The sequence below is a fragment of the Pseudophryne corroboree genome, chromosome 12, assembly GCF_028390025.1.
Source record: "Pseudophryne corroboree isolate aPseCor3 chromosome 12, aPseCor3.hap2, whole genome shotgun sequence".
Lineage (NCBI taxonomy): Eukaryota > Metazoa > Chordata > Amphibia > Anura > Myobatrachidae > Pseudophryne > Pseudophryne corroboree.
Window position 1 is genome coordinate 119,921,087 of NC_086455.1, and position 19,822 is coordinate 119,940,908.

The 19,822-nt window shown below is 45.9% G+C and overlaps 1 protein-coding gene across 1 annotated transcript in view; it reads left to right on the forward strand.

Moving 5' to 3' along the window:
- The window catches only part of LTK (leukocyte receptor tyrosine kinase), a 307,777-nt gene that overhangs the window by 218,451 nt on the left and 69,504 nt on the right, over window positions 1-19,822 (forward strand). Inside the window, exons 14-16 of the mRNA XM_063947926.1 lie at window positions 2,326-2,424; window positions 3,272-3,421; window positions 4,154-4,264. Coding sequence (XP_063803996.1) covers window positions 2,326-2,424; window positions 3,272-3,421; window positions 4,154-4,264 — 360 coding nt within the window. The remainder of the gene's footprint in view (window positions 1-2,325; window positions 2,425-3,271; window positions 3,422-4,153; window positions 4,265-19,822) is intronic.

Below are 19,822 nucleotides of genomic sequence, written 5' to 3' on the forward strand. Positions count from 1 at the left end.
CGTACGAGGTTACATCCAGAAAATGTGGAGAAGATGATGTTCATTAAAATGAATTATAATCAATTCCTCCGCGGAGACATTGACCAGCAGCAATTGCCTCCACAAAGTACACAGGGAGCTGAGATGGTGGATTCCAGTGGGGACGAATTGATAATCTGTGAGGAGGGGGATGTACACGGTGATATATCGGAGGGTGATGATGAGGTGGACATCTTGCCTCTATAGAGCCAGTTTGTGCAAGGAGAGATTAATTGCTTCTTTTTTGGGGGGGGTCCAAACCAACCCGTCATATCAGTCACAGTCGTGTGGCAGACCCTGTCACTGAAATGATGGGTTGGTTAAAGTGTGCATGTCCTGTTTTGTTTATACAACATAAGGGTGGGTGGGAGGGCCCAAGGACAATTCCATCTTGCACCTCTTTTTTCTTTTCTTTTTCTTTGCATCATGTGCTGATTGGGGAGGGTTTTTTGGAAGGGACATCCTGCGTGACACTGCAGTGCCACTCCTAAATGGGCCCGGTGTTTGTGTCGGCCACTAGGGTCGCTAATCTTACTCACACAGTCAGCTACCTCATTGCGCCTCTTTTTTTCTTTGCGTCATGTGCTGTTTGGGGAGGGTTTTTTGGAAGGGACATCCTGCGTGACACTGCAGTGCCACTCCTAGATGGGCCCGGTGTTTGTGTCGGCCACTAGGGTCGCTAATCTTACTCACACAGCTACCTCATTGCGCCTCTTTTTTTCTTTGCGTCATGTGCTGTTTGGGGAGGGTTTTTTGGAAGGGACATCCTGCGTGACACTGCAGTGCCACTCCTAGATGGGCCCGGTGTTTGTGTCGGCCACTAGGGTCGCTAATCTTACTCACACAGCTACCTCATTGCGCCTCTTTTTTTCTTTGCGTCATGTGCTGTTTGGGGAGGGTTTTTTGGAAGGGCCATCCTGCGTGACACTGCAGTGCCACTCCTAGATGGGCCCGGTGTTTGTGTCGGCCACTAGGGTCGCTAATCTTACTCACACAGCTACCTCATTGCGCCTCTTTTTTTCTTTGCGTCATGTGCTGTTTGGGGAGGGTTTTTTGGAAGGGACATCCTGCGTGACACTGCAGTGCCACTCCTAGATGGGCCCGGTGTTTGTGTCGGCCACTAGGGTCGCTTATCTTACTCACACAGCGACCTCGGTGCAAATTTTAGGACTAAAAATAATATTGTGAGGTGTGAGGTATTCAGAATAGACTGAAAATGAGTGTAAATTATGGTTTTTGAGGTTAATAATACTGTGGGATCAAAATGACCCCCAAATTCTATGATTTAAGCTGTTTTTTAGTGTTTTTTGAAAAAAACACCCGAATCCAAAACACACCCGAATCCGACAAAAAAAATTCGGTGAGGTTTTGCCAAAACGCGTTCGAACCCAAAACACGGCCGCGGAACCGAACCCAAAACCAAAACACAAAACCCGAAAAATTTCAGGCGCTCATCTCTACTCACACGGCCATCTCCTTGTGTCGATTTAGTCACCTCTTTGTCACCACCCCGGAACCCCCAATGCATGCATCTCCCGTGACTTAGATGCATCTCCTGTGTGCCATAATCACAGCTCCAATGTACGGAAACTGGATACATGCGCAGTGAGACTTAGATGCATGCACAGAAGACAAATAATTGCTCCACTGAGTCCTACATCACCGCTGTAACCAATAATACAAGGGATCGAATTGTTTACATAGTAAGAGTGAACAAAACAAAGTTAAGCAATAATTGTGCCGTTGTAAAAACCTCTGTAGCTTTAAATTAACAAGATTGCAAACACCTTGTTACAGCTACATAGGTAATAATTCCTTCCTATCAGGGATCAGCACACACTTCTCAGACCCCTGATGCTGAAACTATGATTACAACGGAGTCAGTAGAGACAAGACAGCAGGAATAACAGCATCTGCTGCACTCTCAATATAGCTGCCAGGCCTGCGTCTTCTCCCTGCCATTAACCTTTCAGCCGCTGACCCCAACACCTATAGCCTTACCTGTGAGTACATTTGTAATATTCTCCTTATTTGGTACATTAACCAATACTATATTTTGTGCTGGGCCTTGAGCCGGTTCCTGACAGGTATATTATATCCGTCTATGTCTAGATCTGAGCCAGTCACATAAGCATACGTATTTCTTTGTGCATGTGTCATACAGGAATGTGTATTTTATGCCAGAGAAAATATGCATGTGTGCAATGCTACATAAACCTCTCCAAATGCTTAAAACTCATCTGTAGAAGATTTAAAAAACTTGGAAAGTATCATTATTCTTTTCACTTATATTCCATTTATTTATAGGAGGACACGCATCCCATCTGGATGATATTTCTGCTGATGGCCAGGATGGGGTTTCATTCATAAATCCATCTGGAGAAATGTTTCTTCAGCCTTTGGCTGGTGAGATCACTTATTTCATATACACAGACAAAAGCAAGCAATAATTCAACCGAAATCATTACTGCAGCCCCTTCAGTTTCTGGTCTTCATCATCTGCTTTGAATTATGCCTTTATACGTTATGTATTACTCCTAACATTGGGGGTCATTCCGAGTTGTTCGCTCGTTGCCGATTTTCGCTATACTGCGATTAGTCGCTTACTGCGCATGCGCAAGGTTCGCAGAGCGCATGCGCTTAGTTATTTTACACAAAAGTTAGGTATTTTACTCACGGCATAACAAAGCTTTTTCATCGCTGTGCTGATCGTAGTGTGATTGACAGGAAGTGGGTGTTTCTGGGCGGAAACTGGCCGTTTTATGGGAGTGTGCGGAAAAACGCAGGCGTTCGAGTTGCAAAACGCAGGAGTGGCTGGAGAAACAGGGAAGTGTCTGGGCGAACACTGGTTGTGTTTGTGACGTCAAACCAGGAATGAAAAGGACTAAGCTGGTCGCAGTGGCTGAGTAACTCTGGAGCTACTCAGAAACTGCTAAGAATTTTCTATTCGCAATTCTGCTAATCTTACGTTCGTAATTCTGCTAAGCTAAGATACACTCCCAGAGGGCGGCGGCCTAGCGTGTGCAATGCTGCTAAAGGCAGCTAGCGAGCGAACAACTCGGAATCACCCCCTTTGTCATAATAGTTGCTGTTGTCATCAGATAAAGAGTCCTGGTGATGTGTTTTGTCTAGCTGGCCACATATATACAACAGCCTGATACCTGAAAGATTCACTCTATGGGGGACACCTCAATGGTATGAAAAGCTCATACTTGTCAGGTCATTTGCAACTCTTCTGCTTTTATTTACGCAGCAATGGAGAATGATGGAGAAGTACGCATTGAGCTGTTCTTGAACTGTAGCCACTGCAAATCTGGAAACTGTAAGAAAGATATGGAGCGCAGAGCAGTGTGTCTGTGTGAGGCTGGGACTATGCTGGATAGTGATAACGTCACATGTATAGGTAAAAACTGTGCAAATACTTGTATTCCTATAAATTGAATAGGGGAGGGAATTAGTACTCAATCTGTCCTTCTTAATTCAAAGAAATCTACACCCATCTTGGAGAAAGACATTTTGTTGGCTGAACTAAAATCTGGTTGATACCCCTGTCACCCAGAACTCAGGTTACTGCCGAGGCACGCCAATGTAACCCCGGTTCCAGGTTGGGTGTGAGAGTGTCAACCCGGGTGTTGCATTCTGGGTCTGACAAGCGTCACGGTTATTCCCGGGTCGACCGCAGTGTGAAAGGCTGCTGATTGGCTGGCTCAAGAGTGCTTGGAAATTACGTAATCTCCAAGCGTCCTGTGTGAACGGCAACAACCTGGGTCCCAGTGGCAGTGTGAAGAGAATAAGTACATCTGAAGCCCCGAATCCAACCTATGTTCAGTATTCCGGGTCGAAGCCAGGGCTTAAGTGTGAAAGGGCTATAAATGACACTTCACTAGGAGCCAAATCAATGGTTCCTGGCGTAGTTATTAGCTGCAATCTAAAAATGTCTGCCTTCACTGAGTGTGGGTAATGTGTGCACTTTAAATTTCCGATTTGATGGACTGTTGATTACAGCTGGATATAAGCTACAGTAGTATTACCATTTAATATAGCCTTGTGCTTCACACGTTTAAAAAACATTCTAATTCTTAAAACTGTGGGTAGTCATCATAACCATTCTTTCTTTTCTTTTCTTTTTTTTTAGGACCCAAAGAACCCGTTCCAGACAGGCAGCTCCCACTTCCACTTATTCTAGCTGTCCTTATTGCAACAGTAATACTTGGAGTGATCTTTGCTTGTGGAACCCTATCATTTGGTACGTTTGTATTTGTTAAATTGTGGATAGTAAATAAACCCCATCATGAATAATTAAAACCAAACAGATGGTAGTAGAGTCACATATAACACAAGAATACTATAAATAAGGAGAGTTATAGTAGACTTACCATTGTTAACTCTTTCTGCGAGGTACATTGGTTCCACAGGAAAACATCGGGGTGTAGAGTGGATCCTGATCCAGAGGCACCAACAGGCTAAAGCTTTAGGCTGTCCCAGGATGCATTGGGGCCTCCCCTATAAACCCCGCCTCCAGGTACTGAGAGCTCAGTTTTGTTAACCAGTCTAATGCAGGAGCAGGCAAGAGAGAAGGCAGATGTTAGTCACATAGAACCACGTTCTCACGACAGGAGAAGGTATTAGCAGCTAATGCCATACAACCCCATAGAAGCAAGGTGCGTCAGGGTGGGCGCCCTGTGAACCAATGTACTTCGCAGAAAGAGAGTTAACAATGGTAAGTCTACAATAACTCTCCTTTTCTGCAGCAGGATACATTGGTTTCCACAGGAAAACATCGGGGATGTCCTAAAGCAGTTCCTCAAGGGAGGAGATGCGCCTTAGCGGTTATGAGAACCCGGCATCCAAAGGAAGCATCCTGGGAGGCAGAAATCTCAAAGGCATAAAACCTAATAAACGTGTTCACTGAGGACCACGTAGCCGCCTTGCACATTGTTCTGCGGACGCGCTACGGTGGACCGGCCAAGAAGGTCCAACAGACCGAGTAGAATGGGCTTTAAGAGCAGCAAAAACTGGGAGTCCAGCCTGCGCATAAGCTTGTGCATCACCATTCTAATCCATCCAGCCAAGATTTGCTTATTCGCAGGCCAGCCATGTTTGTGGAAACCAAACAGTACAAACAAGGGAATCTGACCTCCTGATAGAGGGAGTTCTCTCCATATAAATACGGAGAACCCTTACTACATCCAAAGAACACTCTTTGGAAGACAAGTCTGAAGAGATAAAGGCCGGAACCACAATCTCTTGGTTAAGGTTAAAAGATGACACCACCTTAGGCAAATAACCCAGTTGAGATCATAGAACTGACCAGTCACTGTGAAAAATCAAATAGAGTGGACAACAGGACATGGCGCCTAAGTCCGACACCCGTCTTACCAAGGCAATAGGCCAGCAAGAACAGAACTTTGGCTGTGAGCCATTTAAGGTCCGCCGACTCGAGGTTCGTTGGAGACTCTTGCAGGGTTTTCAGTACAACAGTCAATCCCATGGAGTCACAGGAGGGACATAGGGAGGCTGAATCCTAAGTACGCCCTGGGTGAAAGAATGAACATCAGGTATAGACGCAATTTTTCTCTGAAACCATCCAACAGGGCAGATATGTAAACCTTGAGGGAGGCCAGACGGAGACCTAAGGCAAGGCCTCGTTGCAGAAAAGCCAGATTCTGGAAGTTCTGAACGTAGAGACATCATAATTCTTATCAGCACACCAGGTGAAGTAAGAATTCCAAACATTGTATTAAATCCGGGTATATGCCGTTTTGCGGGTTTAAATATAGTTTGGATAACCACCTCAGAAATCCTTTGGCCCTCAGGAGTGATGCTTCAAAAGCTAAACCATCAAGGACAGTTTGGCCAGGTCTGGGTAGAGACACGGGTCTGGGTACGAGGAGGTCTGGGTGCTGAGGAAGTGGAAGGGGATGCTTTGTCAGTAGACCCTGCAGGTCTGAGAACCGTAGCTGTCGAAGCCACGCTAGAAGTGGTATTCCCCCTTCTTGATTGTAGTTCCATAGTACCCTGGGCAGGAGACACTGGAGGGAACACATAGGGCAGCCGAAAGTTTCATGGAACCGCCAGTGCGTCCATGAACGCTGCTTGAGGATCCCTGGTCCTTGATCTGGAGATCGGAACCATGTGATTGTGTTGAGACGCCATGAGGTCTACATCAGGTAGACACCACCTGTCCACTAAGAGTCGAAAGACTTCTTGATGAAGACTCCACTCTCTGACGTGCACGTCCTGGCGACTGATGAAATCCGTTTCCCAGTGCAGGACCCCCAGAATGAACACTGCTGATACGGCTGGCAGATGGCGTTTCGCCAAACAAAGGATTTTTTTTATACTTCCATCCTTGTCATGTGGCTTCTAGAGCTACCTTGATGGTTTATGTGGTGTGGTGGCATTGTCTGATCTTACTTGAACAGGCCTGTTCTGTACTAGAGGTAGGGCGAGAAACAGTGTATTGAACACTGCCCTAAGCTCCAGAATATTTATTGGAAGGAGTGATTCCTCTTTGATCCAACAACCTTGAAAAGAGTGTAGCTCCAACACCGCTACCCATCCCCTCAGACAGGCGTTCGTTGTCAGGAGAACGCAGTCGGGGACCAAGAAGGGACGGCCCCTGCTCTTGCCGGTCCTGGACCAGGTCAGCGGAAGGCAAACCTCCAGAGTCAAAGAGATCATGTGAAATCTGATCCATTGAGGCAGGCCATCCCACTTGGACAGGACTAACCTGTGTAGTTGGCGGAAATTAAACTGAGTGTACTCTACCATGTTGAAGGCCGATACCATCAGTCCAAGTACTTGTATCGCCGAGTGTATAGATACTCTAGGACAACTGAGGAAGCATCTTATCCTGTCCTGAATCTTCAGGACTTTTATGGAGACAGAACCAGTCTTCTGACTATGTGTGTCCAGGAGTGATTTGTTATAGGCAACAGGTGTGGTCCCTTTATAGATTACCAGCTGCTCCATAGTGCAGATTGGGAGCGCACAGTTGAAACCTAAACCATTTCTTTCTTATATATCAGAATACTCGCACAATATATTCTGTAACAGCTACACTCTTTCTTAACTAACGCTGTCATGTAGAATACTCAAGTGTTTGTAAAGTCACAGTGCTGTATACAGGCGGCTTTACAAGGGAGACCTTGCCCTGCAATCCCTGAAACTAGTAGCAACTATGCTCAGAAGATGGCGCACAGCGTCTCTGTCAGGGAATGAGGGAGAGTGTGAGGTAGCTCCAGAGTGGGAAAATCTTCTCGGAGATGGCACCCTGGGCCGGGGGAAGGGCTACAGGTCAAGCGCCTATTTCCCTATGCTGGACTTCCACTGCCGGTACTACAGAGCCTTATTAAATGGGGCGTTAGTAAACCCGACCTTTACTCTTATGTCCTGGCAGTCTAGTAGGGTCCCTGCTCGGTGACAGTGTCCACACCAGCGCCGCGACCCGTCTCCGTATGTCGCGGACGGAACGTGATTTATGGCGGGTCCCACCTGGGGGACCCTCTTACCTCCTCCCCATAGCAGCCACGCGATCCAGTAGAGCGGACTCTAACTGTTTTCCCTGAGCTGGAGCTTCTCCGCCACAAGTACCCGGGAACAGAGCCGCGGGAGTATGCAACACCGCTTGGCAGGTGATGGAGCTGCAGTGCTGAAGTGTCTTAGAAGAGCTTTTTCAGGGCTGCCCAGTGCAGCCATCCTATTAGGTGACCTGCTGCTGCAGGCACCAACTCAAAACTCAGCTCTCAGTGCCTGGAGGCGGGGTTTATAGGGGAGGCCCTATTGCATCCTGGGACAGCCTAAAGCTTTAGCCTGTTGGTGCCTCTGGGTCAATATCCACTCTACACCCCTATGTATATAATGTATATTTTATTTAGCAATAAGTCAGGGGTCGACATTTTCATTGAAAAGAACAAGAACAGAAACCAACTAAAATGTGTACAAGCTAATTAAAATAAGCAAAATAAGCCTGTGTAGTGGACTGATATCTCACACATTGTACAGGAGGGATGCAGTCAATATACCGCCTGTCGAGATCCCAGCATTCAGGATCCAGACGCTGGAATCCCGACAGACATGTAAATGCCTACGGCCGGAATCTCTACAGAAGCCTGGTATTCCCCCTCGGGTGGTGGTCCACGCCACCCCCAAGGGGGAATAGAATAGTATGGCCGAAGCGTGGCGAGCGCAGCGAGGGGACTCGCTTCTGTGATTCCGGCGTCGGTCTCCTTACCGCCGGGATTCCAACTGATGGGATCCCATACTGAATCCGTACAGGAGACAATTTCTTCTAGAACATAAACAGCATTTCACTACCCAAAGGAGAAATAATAAGGATGGCAGGAAAATGATCCTGCACAGTGGAAAAGCATAAACTTCACATTGACTTTGCTGCCTCCTACCACTTCTACGCCTTTCATAAAATACTGATTGGCTGTTGCTTCAATCTATAAAAACAACTGCTGATAATAATGAGGTCATCGTGCATGGTGTGCGCTTGCTGCTGTGCTTTATTTTATTTTTTATTAAAGTAAAACCTTCACATTCCGTCCCCCCTATCCCCAATCCCTCCGTAAAGTAAAAAAAAGACATATAATTGATTTTAATATAGCATAAATAGCGTCCCTCCTATAACCCGCAGCCCAATGTGGTGACATACAGTACACAGGACTCGCAAGTGCACTCCCTCAAACAAAATGCTACATTTCTGCCAGCAAAGAATAGATTCTTTTGTAGAGTGGATATTGCAACGTGCCCCCCTCCCAGCGAAAGATACCCCATAAATGTGCCCTCTCCACACTTTCATTTCCATTAAATGATCCTGCGCAGCAAAATGAAAACGAGATTTATGGTAAGAACTTACCTTTGTTAAATCTCTTTCTGCGAGGTACACTGGGCTCCACAAGGATAGACATTGGGGTGTAGAGTAGGATCTTGATCCGAGGCACCAACAGGCTCAAAGCTTTGACTGTTCCCAGACTGCACAGCGCCGCCTCCTCTATAACCCCGCCTCCCTGCACAGGAGCTCAGTTTTTAGTTAACCAGCCCAATGCAGTAGCAGGAAAAGAGACGACAACGGTTAGTAGCCACATACACCACACTCTCACGACAGGAGAAGTGTCAGCGGCTAATGCCAAACCAACCCAAAGAAGCTAAGTGCGTCAGGGTGGGCGCCTTGTGGAGCCCAGTGTACCTCGCAGAAAGAGATTTAACAAAGTTAAGTTCTTACCATAAATCTCGTTTTCTGCTGCGGGGTACACTGGGCTCCACAAGGATAGACATTGGGGATGTCCTAAAGCAGTTCCTTATGGGAGGGGATGCACTGTAGCGGGCACAAGAACCCGGCGTCCAAAGGAAGCATCCTGGGAAGCGGCAGTATCGAAGGCATAGAACCTTATGAACGTGTTCACTGAGGACCACATAGCCGCCTTGCACAATTGTTCAAGGGTTGCACCACGGCGGGCCGCCCAAGAAGGTCCCACAGACCGAGTTGAATGGGCCGTAATGTGAGCAGGAGCCGAGAGGCCAGCCCTCACATAAGCATGTGCAATCATCATTCTAATCCATCTGGCCAAAGTCTGCTTGTGAGCAGGCCAGCCCCGTTTGTGAAATCCAAACAGTACAAAGAGAGAATCAGATTTCCTAATGGAAGCAGTTCTTTTCACATAGATACGGAGAGCCCGTACCACATCCAAAGACCGCTCTTTGGGAGACCGATCAGGAGAAACAAGTGCCGGAACTACAATCTCCTGGTTATGGTGGAACGAGGAAACCACCTTAGGTAAATATCCGGGACGAGTCCTAAGAACCGCCCGGTCACGGTGAAATATCAGATATGGGGAACTACAGGACAAGGCACCCAAATCCGACACTCTTCTAGCTGAAGCAAGAGCTAGCAGAAACACCACCTTAAGGGAAAGCCACTTAAGATCAGCTGAACCAAGAGGTTCAAACGGAGACTCTTGTAACGCCTCCAAAACCACCGACAAGTCCCAAGGAGCTACAGACGGGACATACGGAGGTTGGATACGCAACACACCCTGAGTAAAGGTATACACATCAGCTAAGGTGGCAATTTTTCTCTGAAACCACACCGAAAAGGCAGAAATATGAACCTTGAGGGAGGCCAGACGCAGGCCTAAGTCCAGGCCCTGCTGAAGAAAAGCCAACAACTTGGCTATTCTAAACTTGGAAGCGTCATAATCGTTAGATGCGCACCAAACAAAGTAAGAATGCCAGACCCTATAGTAAATCCGAGCAGAAGCCGGTTTCCGGGCCCGCAACATAGTTTGAATGACCGCCTCAGAAAACCCTTTAGCCCTTAAGACAGAAGCTTCAAGAGCCACGCCGTCAAAGACAGCCGGGCTAGGTCCTGGTAGACACAGGGGCTTTGAACGAGGAGGTCTGGGCGTTGTGGAAGAAGAATTGGACGCTCTGACGATAGGCCTTGCAGGTCTGAGAACCAGTGCCGTCTGGACCACGCCGGAGCTATGAGAAGCAGAATTCCTTTTTCTTGCTTGAACTTCCGAATTACCCTGGGCAGGAGTGACACCGGAGGGAACACGTACGGCAGCCGAAACCTACACGGCACCGCCAGCGCATCCACGAATGCTGCTTGAGGATCCCTTGTCCTTGCTCCGAAGACCGGAACCTTGTGATTGTGTCGAGACGCCATCAGATCTACGTCTGGAAGACCGCACTTTTCCACTAGGAGTTGAAACACTTCTGGATGGAGGCCCCACTCGCCGGCATGTACGTCCTGACGACTGAGAAAGTCCGTTTCCCAATTCAGGACTCCCGGAATTAAGATTGCCGACATGGCCGGTAGATGGCGTTCCGCCCAATGTAGAATCCGTGAGACTTGCTTCATTGCCAGACGGCTTCGAGTGCCGCCTTGATGATTTATGTAAGCCACTTTGGTGGCGTTGTCCGACTGCACTTAAACAGGACGGTTCTGAATTAAATGCTGGGCTAGGTTCAATGCAATGTGATAAAGCTAAATATTTATCTTATTTAAAACCCTTTAAGAGGTCTAAGAACACTGTACGCTATTGACGTATGGAGTACCGTAAGGGTACGCACATTGCGTAGCAATCGCTTAGCCGTAGTCGAGACGCTCAAGCGTCACGTTCGCTCACGGCCAAGAGATCACAGGGAGGCACGCTATTGGCTGCCGACTAACGTAATGTTTCGCTATAGCGTAGCGGACGCTCGGGACCACGAGGAGATCACCAGCGGCGCTGACGCTCACAATGTTAAACCTTTATATGTAAACCATGAACAATGTATTATACAGGAAAACCTTAGTGTAGTGATAGAGTGTAGATGCAACACAGTGTAACCTTATTAACTTAAAAGCTGTTCGAGCGTCACCGACGCTCTGAGAATACTTAACACTATAAGAAATACACAAATACCGGGCTTAGGGTCTAACGCCTTATATGAATGTTATACTTGAAAAAGAATAATACAATACAAGTCATACACTACAATATAACATAGACTAACTAACCAGATAACTACACAGGAAATACAATACAATACAATAACGTTTAAGGGAAAATGAGAGAGAAAGAGGAGGAGAGAGAGAGAGATATGGCTCACAATAGCAATAAAGACAATATGATTGCGGAGAAAACTTACGCACAAAGGGAACGATCGCATGCGCCTTTCTGAATATCCAGCTCCCGATTATCAGTGATGAGAACCGTTGAAGAGAGTGTACTGGATACGATCGGCTTGTCTATTTATGCCCCACACACAATACAATTCAATGGTCCCTACAATCTCATTGTTCATTGGACACAGGAATTCGTCTTCGCATTATAACAAAAGGTCATAGGTTGATTCATACAGGTGGGCTGTGTCTATTTCCAACTGCTCAGGTGGGTGGGAAACTAGGTTTCCCGCCGCATGGATAAGTAAGTGCAAATAATAGTAAATGTACATAAACTTCTTATGTCCATAACTATTCGCACGAGCGATTAATCCGCTTCAAACCAACACCGGAATATTGCTAATTAAATACTCTTCCGATGGATACTAAACACCACTGTATGACCCATGTCTGACCCTTCGTATCAAACAAAGAGGGATCTCTTTGTCCATGAATATGCTATATTAACTAAACTTTCAGAATCTATCAAGGGGACCATGATCTACAAAATACATTATATAGTTAAAATATGTAACGATTGAGTCGCACGCTGGGCACACAGAAACTCTACCATAAATGCGCATACCATGCGCCTGCGGGTGCACGTAACAGCGGGTATTCACACGCATGGGAGAGCGCACGCATGCGCAGCGCGGACCTGTATGAGGTGCAAATATGGTAGTGTGCATCGTGATATTTTTCTGACTTTGACAGTCCACCCTTTGGCAGTCAACAATAACTGCCACTTCCTAAAACATTTCAAAACGAGAAAAATATATGTCAGGTGTAAATACATTTCCATGGTTGGGTAAGGGAGGAGAGAAGAAGGTGTGAAAAGGGTATGACCTAGTGAGATAGCAGTAGCATGTGTGTATGAATCCATGTTTGGGGGGTCATGTATCATCGTGCCGTACGTGTTTTAGATCAAGCTTCGAGGTATTGCGAAGTATACATTTGAATTCCTTCTTATCCCGCGGTACGGGTCTGTGGATGGGCTGTCAAACTTTACCGAGCTCTTTTCGGATTTTGGTTGCAACAAAATGGGGGAGCACATTTTAGTTGATGATACATGAATGGGGGAATATGTGATTGCTGATATCTGTGCCTGTATTCCCTATCGACTATGTGTGTCATTACCTGAAGGTTGTAGAAATGAAGATAAAGAACAATTATGGTAAATGCAGTGGTATTCTATGTCAGGTTAATGAACATTTGTCGGTTGAAGTCTTGTTCGGTGTCTGTTGAATGCAGTCTTCTTTGGGCTTTTGCCAAAAAGTGTGGGCAAAAAGCTTTGTCAATGTCCATAGACTTACAAAAGTGTTGGGCTAGCGTAATTTTAAAATTTCTAGGGAAACTGGGGGTCTATGGCATAGTTCATCAAATATCTGTGTATAAGGTTGTCAAAACTTCTTCTTTAATCCATCAGTTGTCTGTATACAGGATCATCAAATTCCTTGTCCAAGTGGGTCTTTTTACCTTGGAGAAAACGGAAAAACAGGTGAAAGAAACGGACCGTATAATCGCATTTTCATCACATCATTGTTTCTACCGTTGGGTCATAAATCAAATCCATTGGAATTACAATTTCCTCACTCCTTAGACTCATTACCCTGGTACTACGTTTGCACTTCATTAAAGCCTGACCGCATCTAAATATCAAGCCAATCGATATGACAACACCTAAGATACATAGGAGAAACTTCCCTACATCCATTATGACTCCTTGAGCCCATTCTCCTAAACCAGAGAACCAATTTCGCGGGTTCAACCATGACACCCAACCAGTCAGCTCATTACCCACAGCAGCAAGGGTGAGATTGTGTCTCCTGCGAAATTCCCACTTTAATTGGAGAATGTCGTCCATCTTTTGGTCTATGACCTCGACCGGATCCTCGGTGCTATTCGTAATATATGTGCAGCAATTCACGCCGTACTGCGTTGCCAGTGTGACACAATATCCACCTGTCACTGCTGTGAGATAATTAAGAACCATTCTATGCTGAACCAGTTCTGTTTTATAAGCTTGAAGCTCTCTTCCAGTATACCTAAAAGTGTCATCATACATTTCTGTGATATTATCTAACAAATTTGCAAGCGCAGATATATATCTATAGTTCATCACTCCTCTAGCGGTGCGAGTGAAATCTAGTGCAAGTAGAACCTGAATCCCGGTGGATTCATGGATCATGTCAGAGGCCGAATGCTCTGTCCTTTCTGTCAGTTGCCTTTTAACTACGTGCTCGTAGTGGGTGTGAGTATAAGGAGCTTGGGCACCACGGTGTATATCTTTCATTTTGGCATGTGATACAGTCATTACTTCAGGCAGTACTTTTCCAATATAACACAATCCTTCAGAGTTTGGGGCAAGCCACTTATACGCCTTCCTCCCGCATATGAAATATGCATCATCGGGGAGAACATATGGGACGGAGTAGGACATAACCATATTACACATCCTCCTTGTGAAATCTCCTACCCCTAATTCTCCCATCTGTCTAGTACACGTATCCGTTTGTACGATATGTGCACAGTATCCTGGTGATACCTCTCCAAATCTCGCAATCCTACTTCCTAGGGTATACCTATATCGGAAAGATTTTTCTCTACTGGCTATGTGGCGTATAAGCTCTGTATCTGTAGGCATTCTATCTGCTCTATATGAAAAGGTCATGGTTTGGTTACTCCCTGACACTTCCCAATTTCCCGGCTTTCGGGGATTGGTAATGTTAAAACATATTAGGGATCTATCCACATGATATTGGTGGAGCTTCAAACTAGGAGGACTGGAGATATTAAACCTCCTGTCCACCGGTCTCCCACCCTTTAGCTCAAGTACCTCTCCTACCGTTAAAGGGAATGGTACTAGTCCTGATTTGCTATGACCTTGAGGTACTTGAGAGCATACCCAACAATCTGTTTGATTTAACACACTACCCACTAAGGAGTGATAGTCACTCAATGGATGCCGGTCCATGTGGATATTAAAACTGGATTGGCATTTCTTAATGCACCCATCCTCAACTACATTGTCACAGAGCCTACAGATACAGTTTTCTTCAGCTAACAATCCTTCACAATTCCTTCTATTGTCAATGCTATCGGATCGTTTTCTGATACTCGCCTTTACTTGTTGGTTAAGTTGTTCTTGGAAAACTACGCCTCCATCTTTGTCATCAGAACCCATTCCAGAACCTCTCTCGACCTCCATGGTACTCTCGCCGGAACAGACTGCTCTGGTCAACATCATGGTCAACAGGAAAATCCGGATCACAGTCTCTTGGGGCAAGTCCATCTTATAGGAGGAAACGGAGTAGAATGAGAAGGGGTAAAGAAATAGTTTGAGGGAGATAGGGTGGGAAGTTTGGAGAAAAACAATAAAAGGGAACAGGGAATCGACAACTGCTTCCGATCTTATGATTTTCAATGCTCAGTTGCCGCCTCAGTCCTCTTGGAACAGGCACTCCAGTGATACAACTTCCTCTACCGTCTGTTCCTTATCACGGGACCTCTCTGGATCAGCAACCTTCTTACAGTGGGACGAATGGACCCAAGTCTCTCTCTCGGCAACCTTCAATGCTGTAGTGCTAGTCAATAAGACTTGGTATGGTCCTTCCCATCTGTCAATAAGGCAACCTGAGCGTAGAAAATTCCGTATCATTACATAATCCCCAGGTTCAATGTCATGACAATTACTATCTGGTAAATCAGGAATCACCAACTTCAAATTATCATTTTGATTCCTTAGCTGTTTACTCATGTTAACCAGGTACTTTACAGTCACTTCATTGTTACACTTCAAATCATCCTGAGGGTTAATCATAACATGCGGTTGTCGACCAAACAAGATTTCAAAGGGAGACAGATTAAGAGGGGACCTGGGAGTGGTTCTGATGCTGTATAGTACAATGGGTAAAGCTTCTGGCCATGTCAATCCTGTCTCTGCCATAACTTTGCTCAGTTTATTCTTAATAGTGCTGTTCACTCTTTCCACCTTCGCACTCGCCTGGGGACGGTATGGAGTGTGCAGCTTGCTATCAATTCCCATCAACTTACACATTCCTTGAAAGACATCACCTGTAAAATGGGTACCCCTATCACTTTCAATTATTCTAGGGATACCATATCTACATGCAAATTCCTGCACAATTTTCTTAGCAGTAAACATAGCGGTGTTTGTGGCCGCAGGAAATGCTTCGACCCAATTTGAGAATACATCTATACAAACAAGTACATATTTAAAATTTCGACAAGGGGGTAATTGAATAAAGTCAATCTGTATTACCTGAAAAGGGCCGCCTGTAGGTGGGATATGAGATGGTTCTGTTGGTATTGCCTTTCCGATATTCTTTCTCAAGCAGGTAAGGCATGACATTGCTCTCTTACTCGCATGAGATGAAAATCCTGGGGCGCACCAATATGCTCTTACCAACTTGCACATTCCCTCCTTTCCCAGATGAGTCAGCCCGTGTGCTGCCTCAGCTAAACATGGAAGATATGCTCTGGGGGCCACTGGTTTACCTTGTCCATCCGTCCAGAGTCTTGAGGACTCCTGGCCATATCCCTTTGCCTTCCAGACTGCCTTTTCCTGCGTGGAACACAAATTTTGCATTTCACACAACTTCTGTGTGTTGATGGTATTAAATACCATCAATTGTGTGGTGTCTGTCTGTCTGGGGGTACCAGCTGCTAACTTAGCAGCTTCGTCTGCTCGGCTGTTACCAAGTGATACTGGGTCCTGGCTATATGTGTGTGCTTTACACTTGATAACAGCCACTCTGTCGGGTTCCTGTATTGCTGTTAGAAGCCTTTTGATGTGAGCTGCATGTGCTACCGGTGTACCAGCTGCCGTCATGAAATTTCTGAGGCGCCATAGGGCTCCGAAATCATGGACTACCCCGAAGGCGTATCTAGAATCGGTGTAGATATTGGCTGACTTGCCCTTAGCCAATTCACATGCTCTGGTTAGGGCAACCAGTTCAGCAACCTGGGCTGAGTGAGGTGGGCCTAGCGGTTCAGCTTCTATGGTGCCTTGGTCGTCTACGACTGCGTATCCAGTACACAAGTCTCCCGAGTCTGACTGTCTGTGACAACTACCATCCGTGTAGAAGGTAAGATCTACATCTTCCAGTGGGTTGTCACTGATGTCAGGCCTTGCGGTAAAATTTTGGGTCAAATATTCCATACAATCATGCATGTCATCTTTTGTATTAAATCCTCCTTCCCCATCACTCTCATCCTCCACCCTTTGTGCCTGTCCAGGCACACCTGGGAGATATGTTGCAGGATTTAATGCACTGCATCTCCTTATGGTGATGTTTACGGGGGCCATTAGTGCCAATTCCCATCTTGTAAACCGTGCTGATGAGACGTGCCTGGTTTGGGCAGAATTTAGCAAGGCTGACACTGCATGTGGTGTATGAATTGTGAGGTTGTGACCTAGCACTACATCTTCGCTTTTCGTTACTAGCAATGCTATCGCAGCAACGCTTCGCAAGCATGTGGGGAGGGATCGCGCTACCGTATCTAGCTGAGCGCTGTAGTATGCTACCGGCCTGCTGGCATCACCGTGCTTTTGGGTTAAGACGCCTGCCGCGCAACCAGCACTTTCTGTTCCGTATAGCTCAAAGGGTTTCCCATAGTCTGGCATACCTAATGCTGGTGCCTGCGTTAGGCACTGTTTAAGTCTCTCAAATGCCATCTCGGACTCGTCTGTATGCGAAATCCGATCAGGTTTGTTTGAGGAGACCATCTCCTGCAAAGGTAATGCCAGAATGGAAAATCCTGGGATCCAGTTACGGCAATACCCACACATTCCTAAAAACGTTCTGATCTGTTGCTGGGTTTGTGGCAGAGTCATGTCTCTAATTGCTTGAATTCTATCAGCGGTCAGGTGTCTCAGTCCTTGTGTTAGACAGTGTCCCAAATATTTTACTTTAGTTTGGCATAATTGCAACTTGTCTTTGGAAACCTTGTGTCCTGTGTCTGAAAGATGAAACAGGAGCTGTTTCGTATTCTTCAGGGACGCTTCCAATGAATCTGAACACAGTAGTAAATCATCCACATACTGTATCAATACTGATCCACTCTCTGGTTGGAAAGACTGTAAACAATCATGCAAAGCCTGGGAAAATATACTTGGGCTGTCTATGAATCCTTGTGGTAATCGAGTCCATGTGTATTGGACTCCTCTGTATGTAAATGCGAACAAATATTGGCTGTCAGGGTGCAGAGGTACCGAGAAGAAAGCGGAGCAGAGGTCAATAACAGTGAAAAATTTCGCAGTGGGAGGGATTTGCATAAGGATGACAGCTGGATTTGGCACTACGGGGAACTGACTCTCAACTATTTTGTTAATCCCCCTTAGATCCTGCACTAGCCGGTAACCCCTCCCCCCACTCTTTTTCACAGGGAAGATGGGACTATTGGCAGTGCTGGATGTTCTTACCAGAATGCCCTGTTGTAGCAAGCGCTCTATTACGGGATACACTCCTAACTCCACCTCTGGCTTCAGAGGGTACTGTGGGATTTTTTGGAGCTATCCTACCATCTTTTACTTGTACAACTACCGGAGCTACGTTTGCCATTAATCCAGTGTCCTGTCCATCTTTAGTCCAAAGTGACTCTGGTATCTGGGATGTCATTTCTTCTACCTGGGAGGGAGTCCTATTTGTCATAATGGTATGTGACATTAATTTTGATGGGGAGTCTAACATGTCTCGCACTTCCTGAGCGTGATTCTCAGGTATGTCCAAGAATACACCTTCAGGAGTACAATAAATGACGCACCCCATTTTACACAATAAGTCTCTTCCCAGGAGATTAGTCGGTGCCGATGCAGCCAGCAAAAAGGAATGCTTGGTATGTAAAGGCCCTATTGTAACCTCGGCTGGTTTGCTCACAGGGTAGTGCTGGACTACTCCCATTACTCCCATGGCTGGAATTGTCTTACCAGTGGTTCTCATGCCCACTGTCGAATTTATCACTGATTTGGCCGCCCCCGTATCTACAAGAAAGTTTAATGATTTACCAGCTACATTTATTGCAATTTCGGGTTCACTTCCAAGACTTGCAATCAATTTTACTGGCTGCAGATTACAGGTATGGCCACACCCCTATTGGGTATGGTGACCTCCCTGAATCCCGCTGGCAGCAACTACTTGTAAAGGGGTTAAATGGGAACTGCCAGAAGTTTGCCAGTCTCCTTTTGGGGGATATCTTTTTGTTTCCCCTGTATGTGGCTCATAACTCCGTCTCTGCGGACCCTGATCCCAATTTCGTGTGTCATGTCGTTGTCTAGGGGGTTGCTATGATCTTTGTGAATTTTTCGCTCTACAGTCTCGTGCTATGTGTCCCTGTTTATGACAAAAATAACATGTTACCACATTTGACTTACCCACCGGGTTTGGTGATTTAAATAAAGGCTGCTTTGTGGTCAGGGCCTGTATACTTACGGCCATTAACTTATCACCTTGTGACTCCCTGTGTCTGGTGATATTCCGGTCGTGATCAATAGCAGCCTCTTTCAAAGTAGCCACCGACAGACCTCGCCAACATGGTTGCGTGGTCTGTACCCTTGTCTTTAATGCTTCTTTTAAACCATCCATTAGCACAGATACTGCTACTTCTTGATGATTTGCATTGGTCCTAATGTCCTCTATGCCAGTGTATTTTGCCATTTCTAATAGTGCCCGGTGAAAATACTCAGCAGCTGTTTCTGACTCTTTTTGTTTAATGGAAAAAATTCTATTCCATTTGGCTACAGCTGGAAAATACTCCTTTAACTGTAAATTTATTCTTTTTACGTTGTCTTTGTTGTACACATCTGTAAGGGGTACATCCTGATCCAATCCACAGTCTGCTAAAAATTGAGCTGAGTCGACATTGGAGGGTAAACATGCCCTCAGCAATATCTGCCAGTCTTTGTTATTTGGCTCTACAGTGTTTCCTAGGTCTCTGATGTATTTCTGGCTAGCAACTAGATCTTTCCTGGGATCAGGGAATTCAGACACTATGGTTCTTAATTCCATTCGGGAAAATGGGCTATATATGGCAATGTTCCTAATGGGAGTGACTCCTGTGGTGTCTGTTTTCCCATTTGGAACAGCTATCACCCTAACGGGAGCAAGTTTAATAATGTCATTCTGA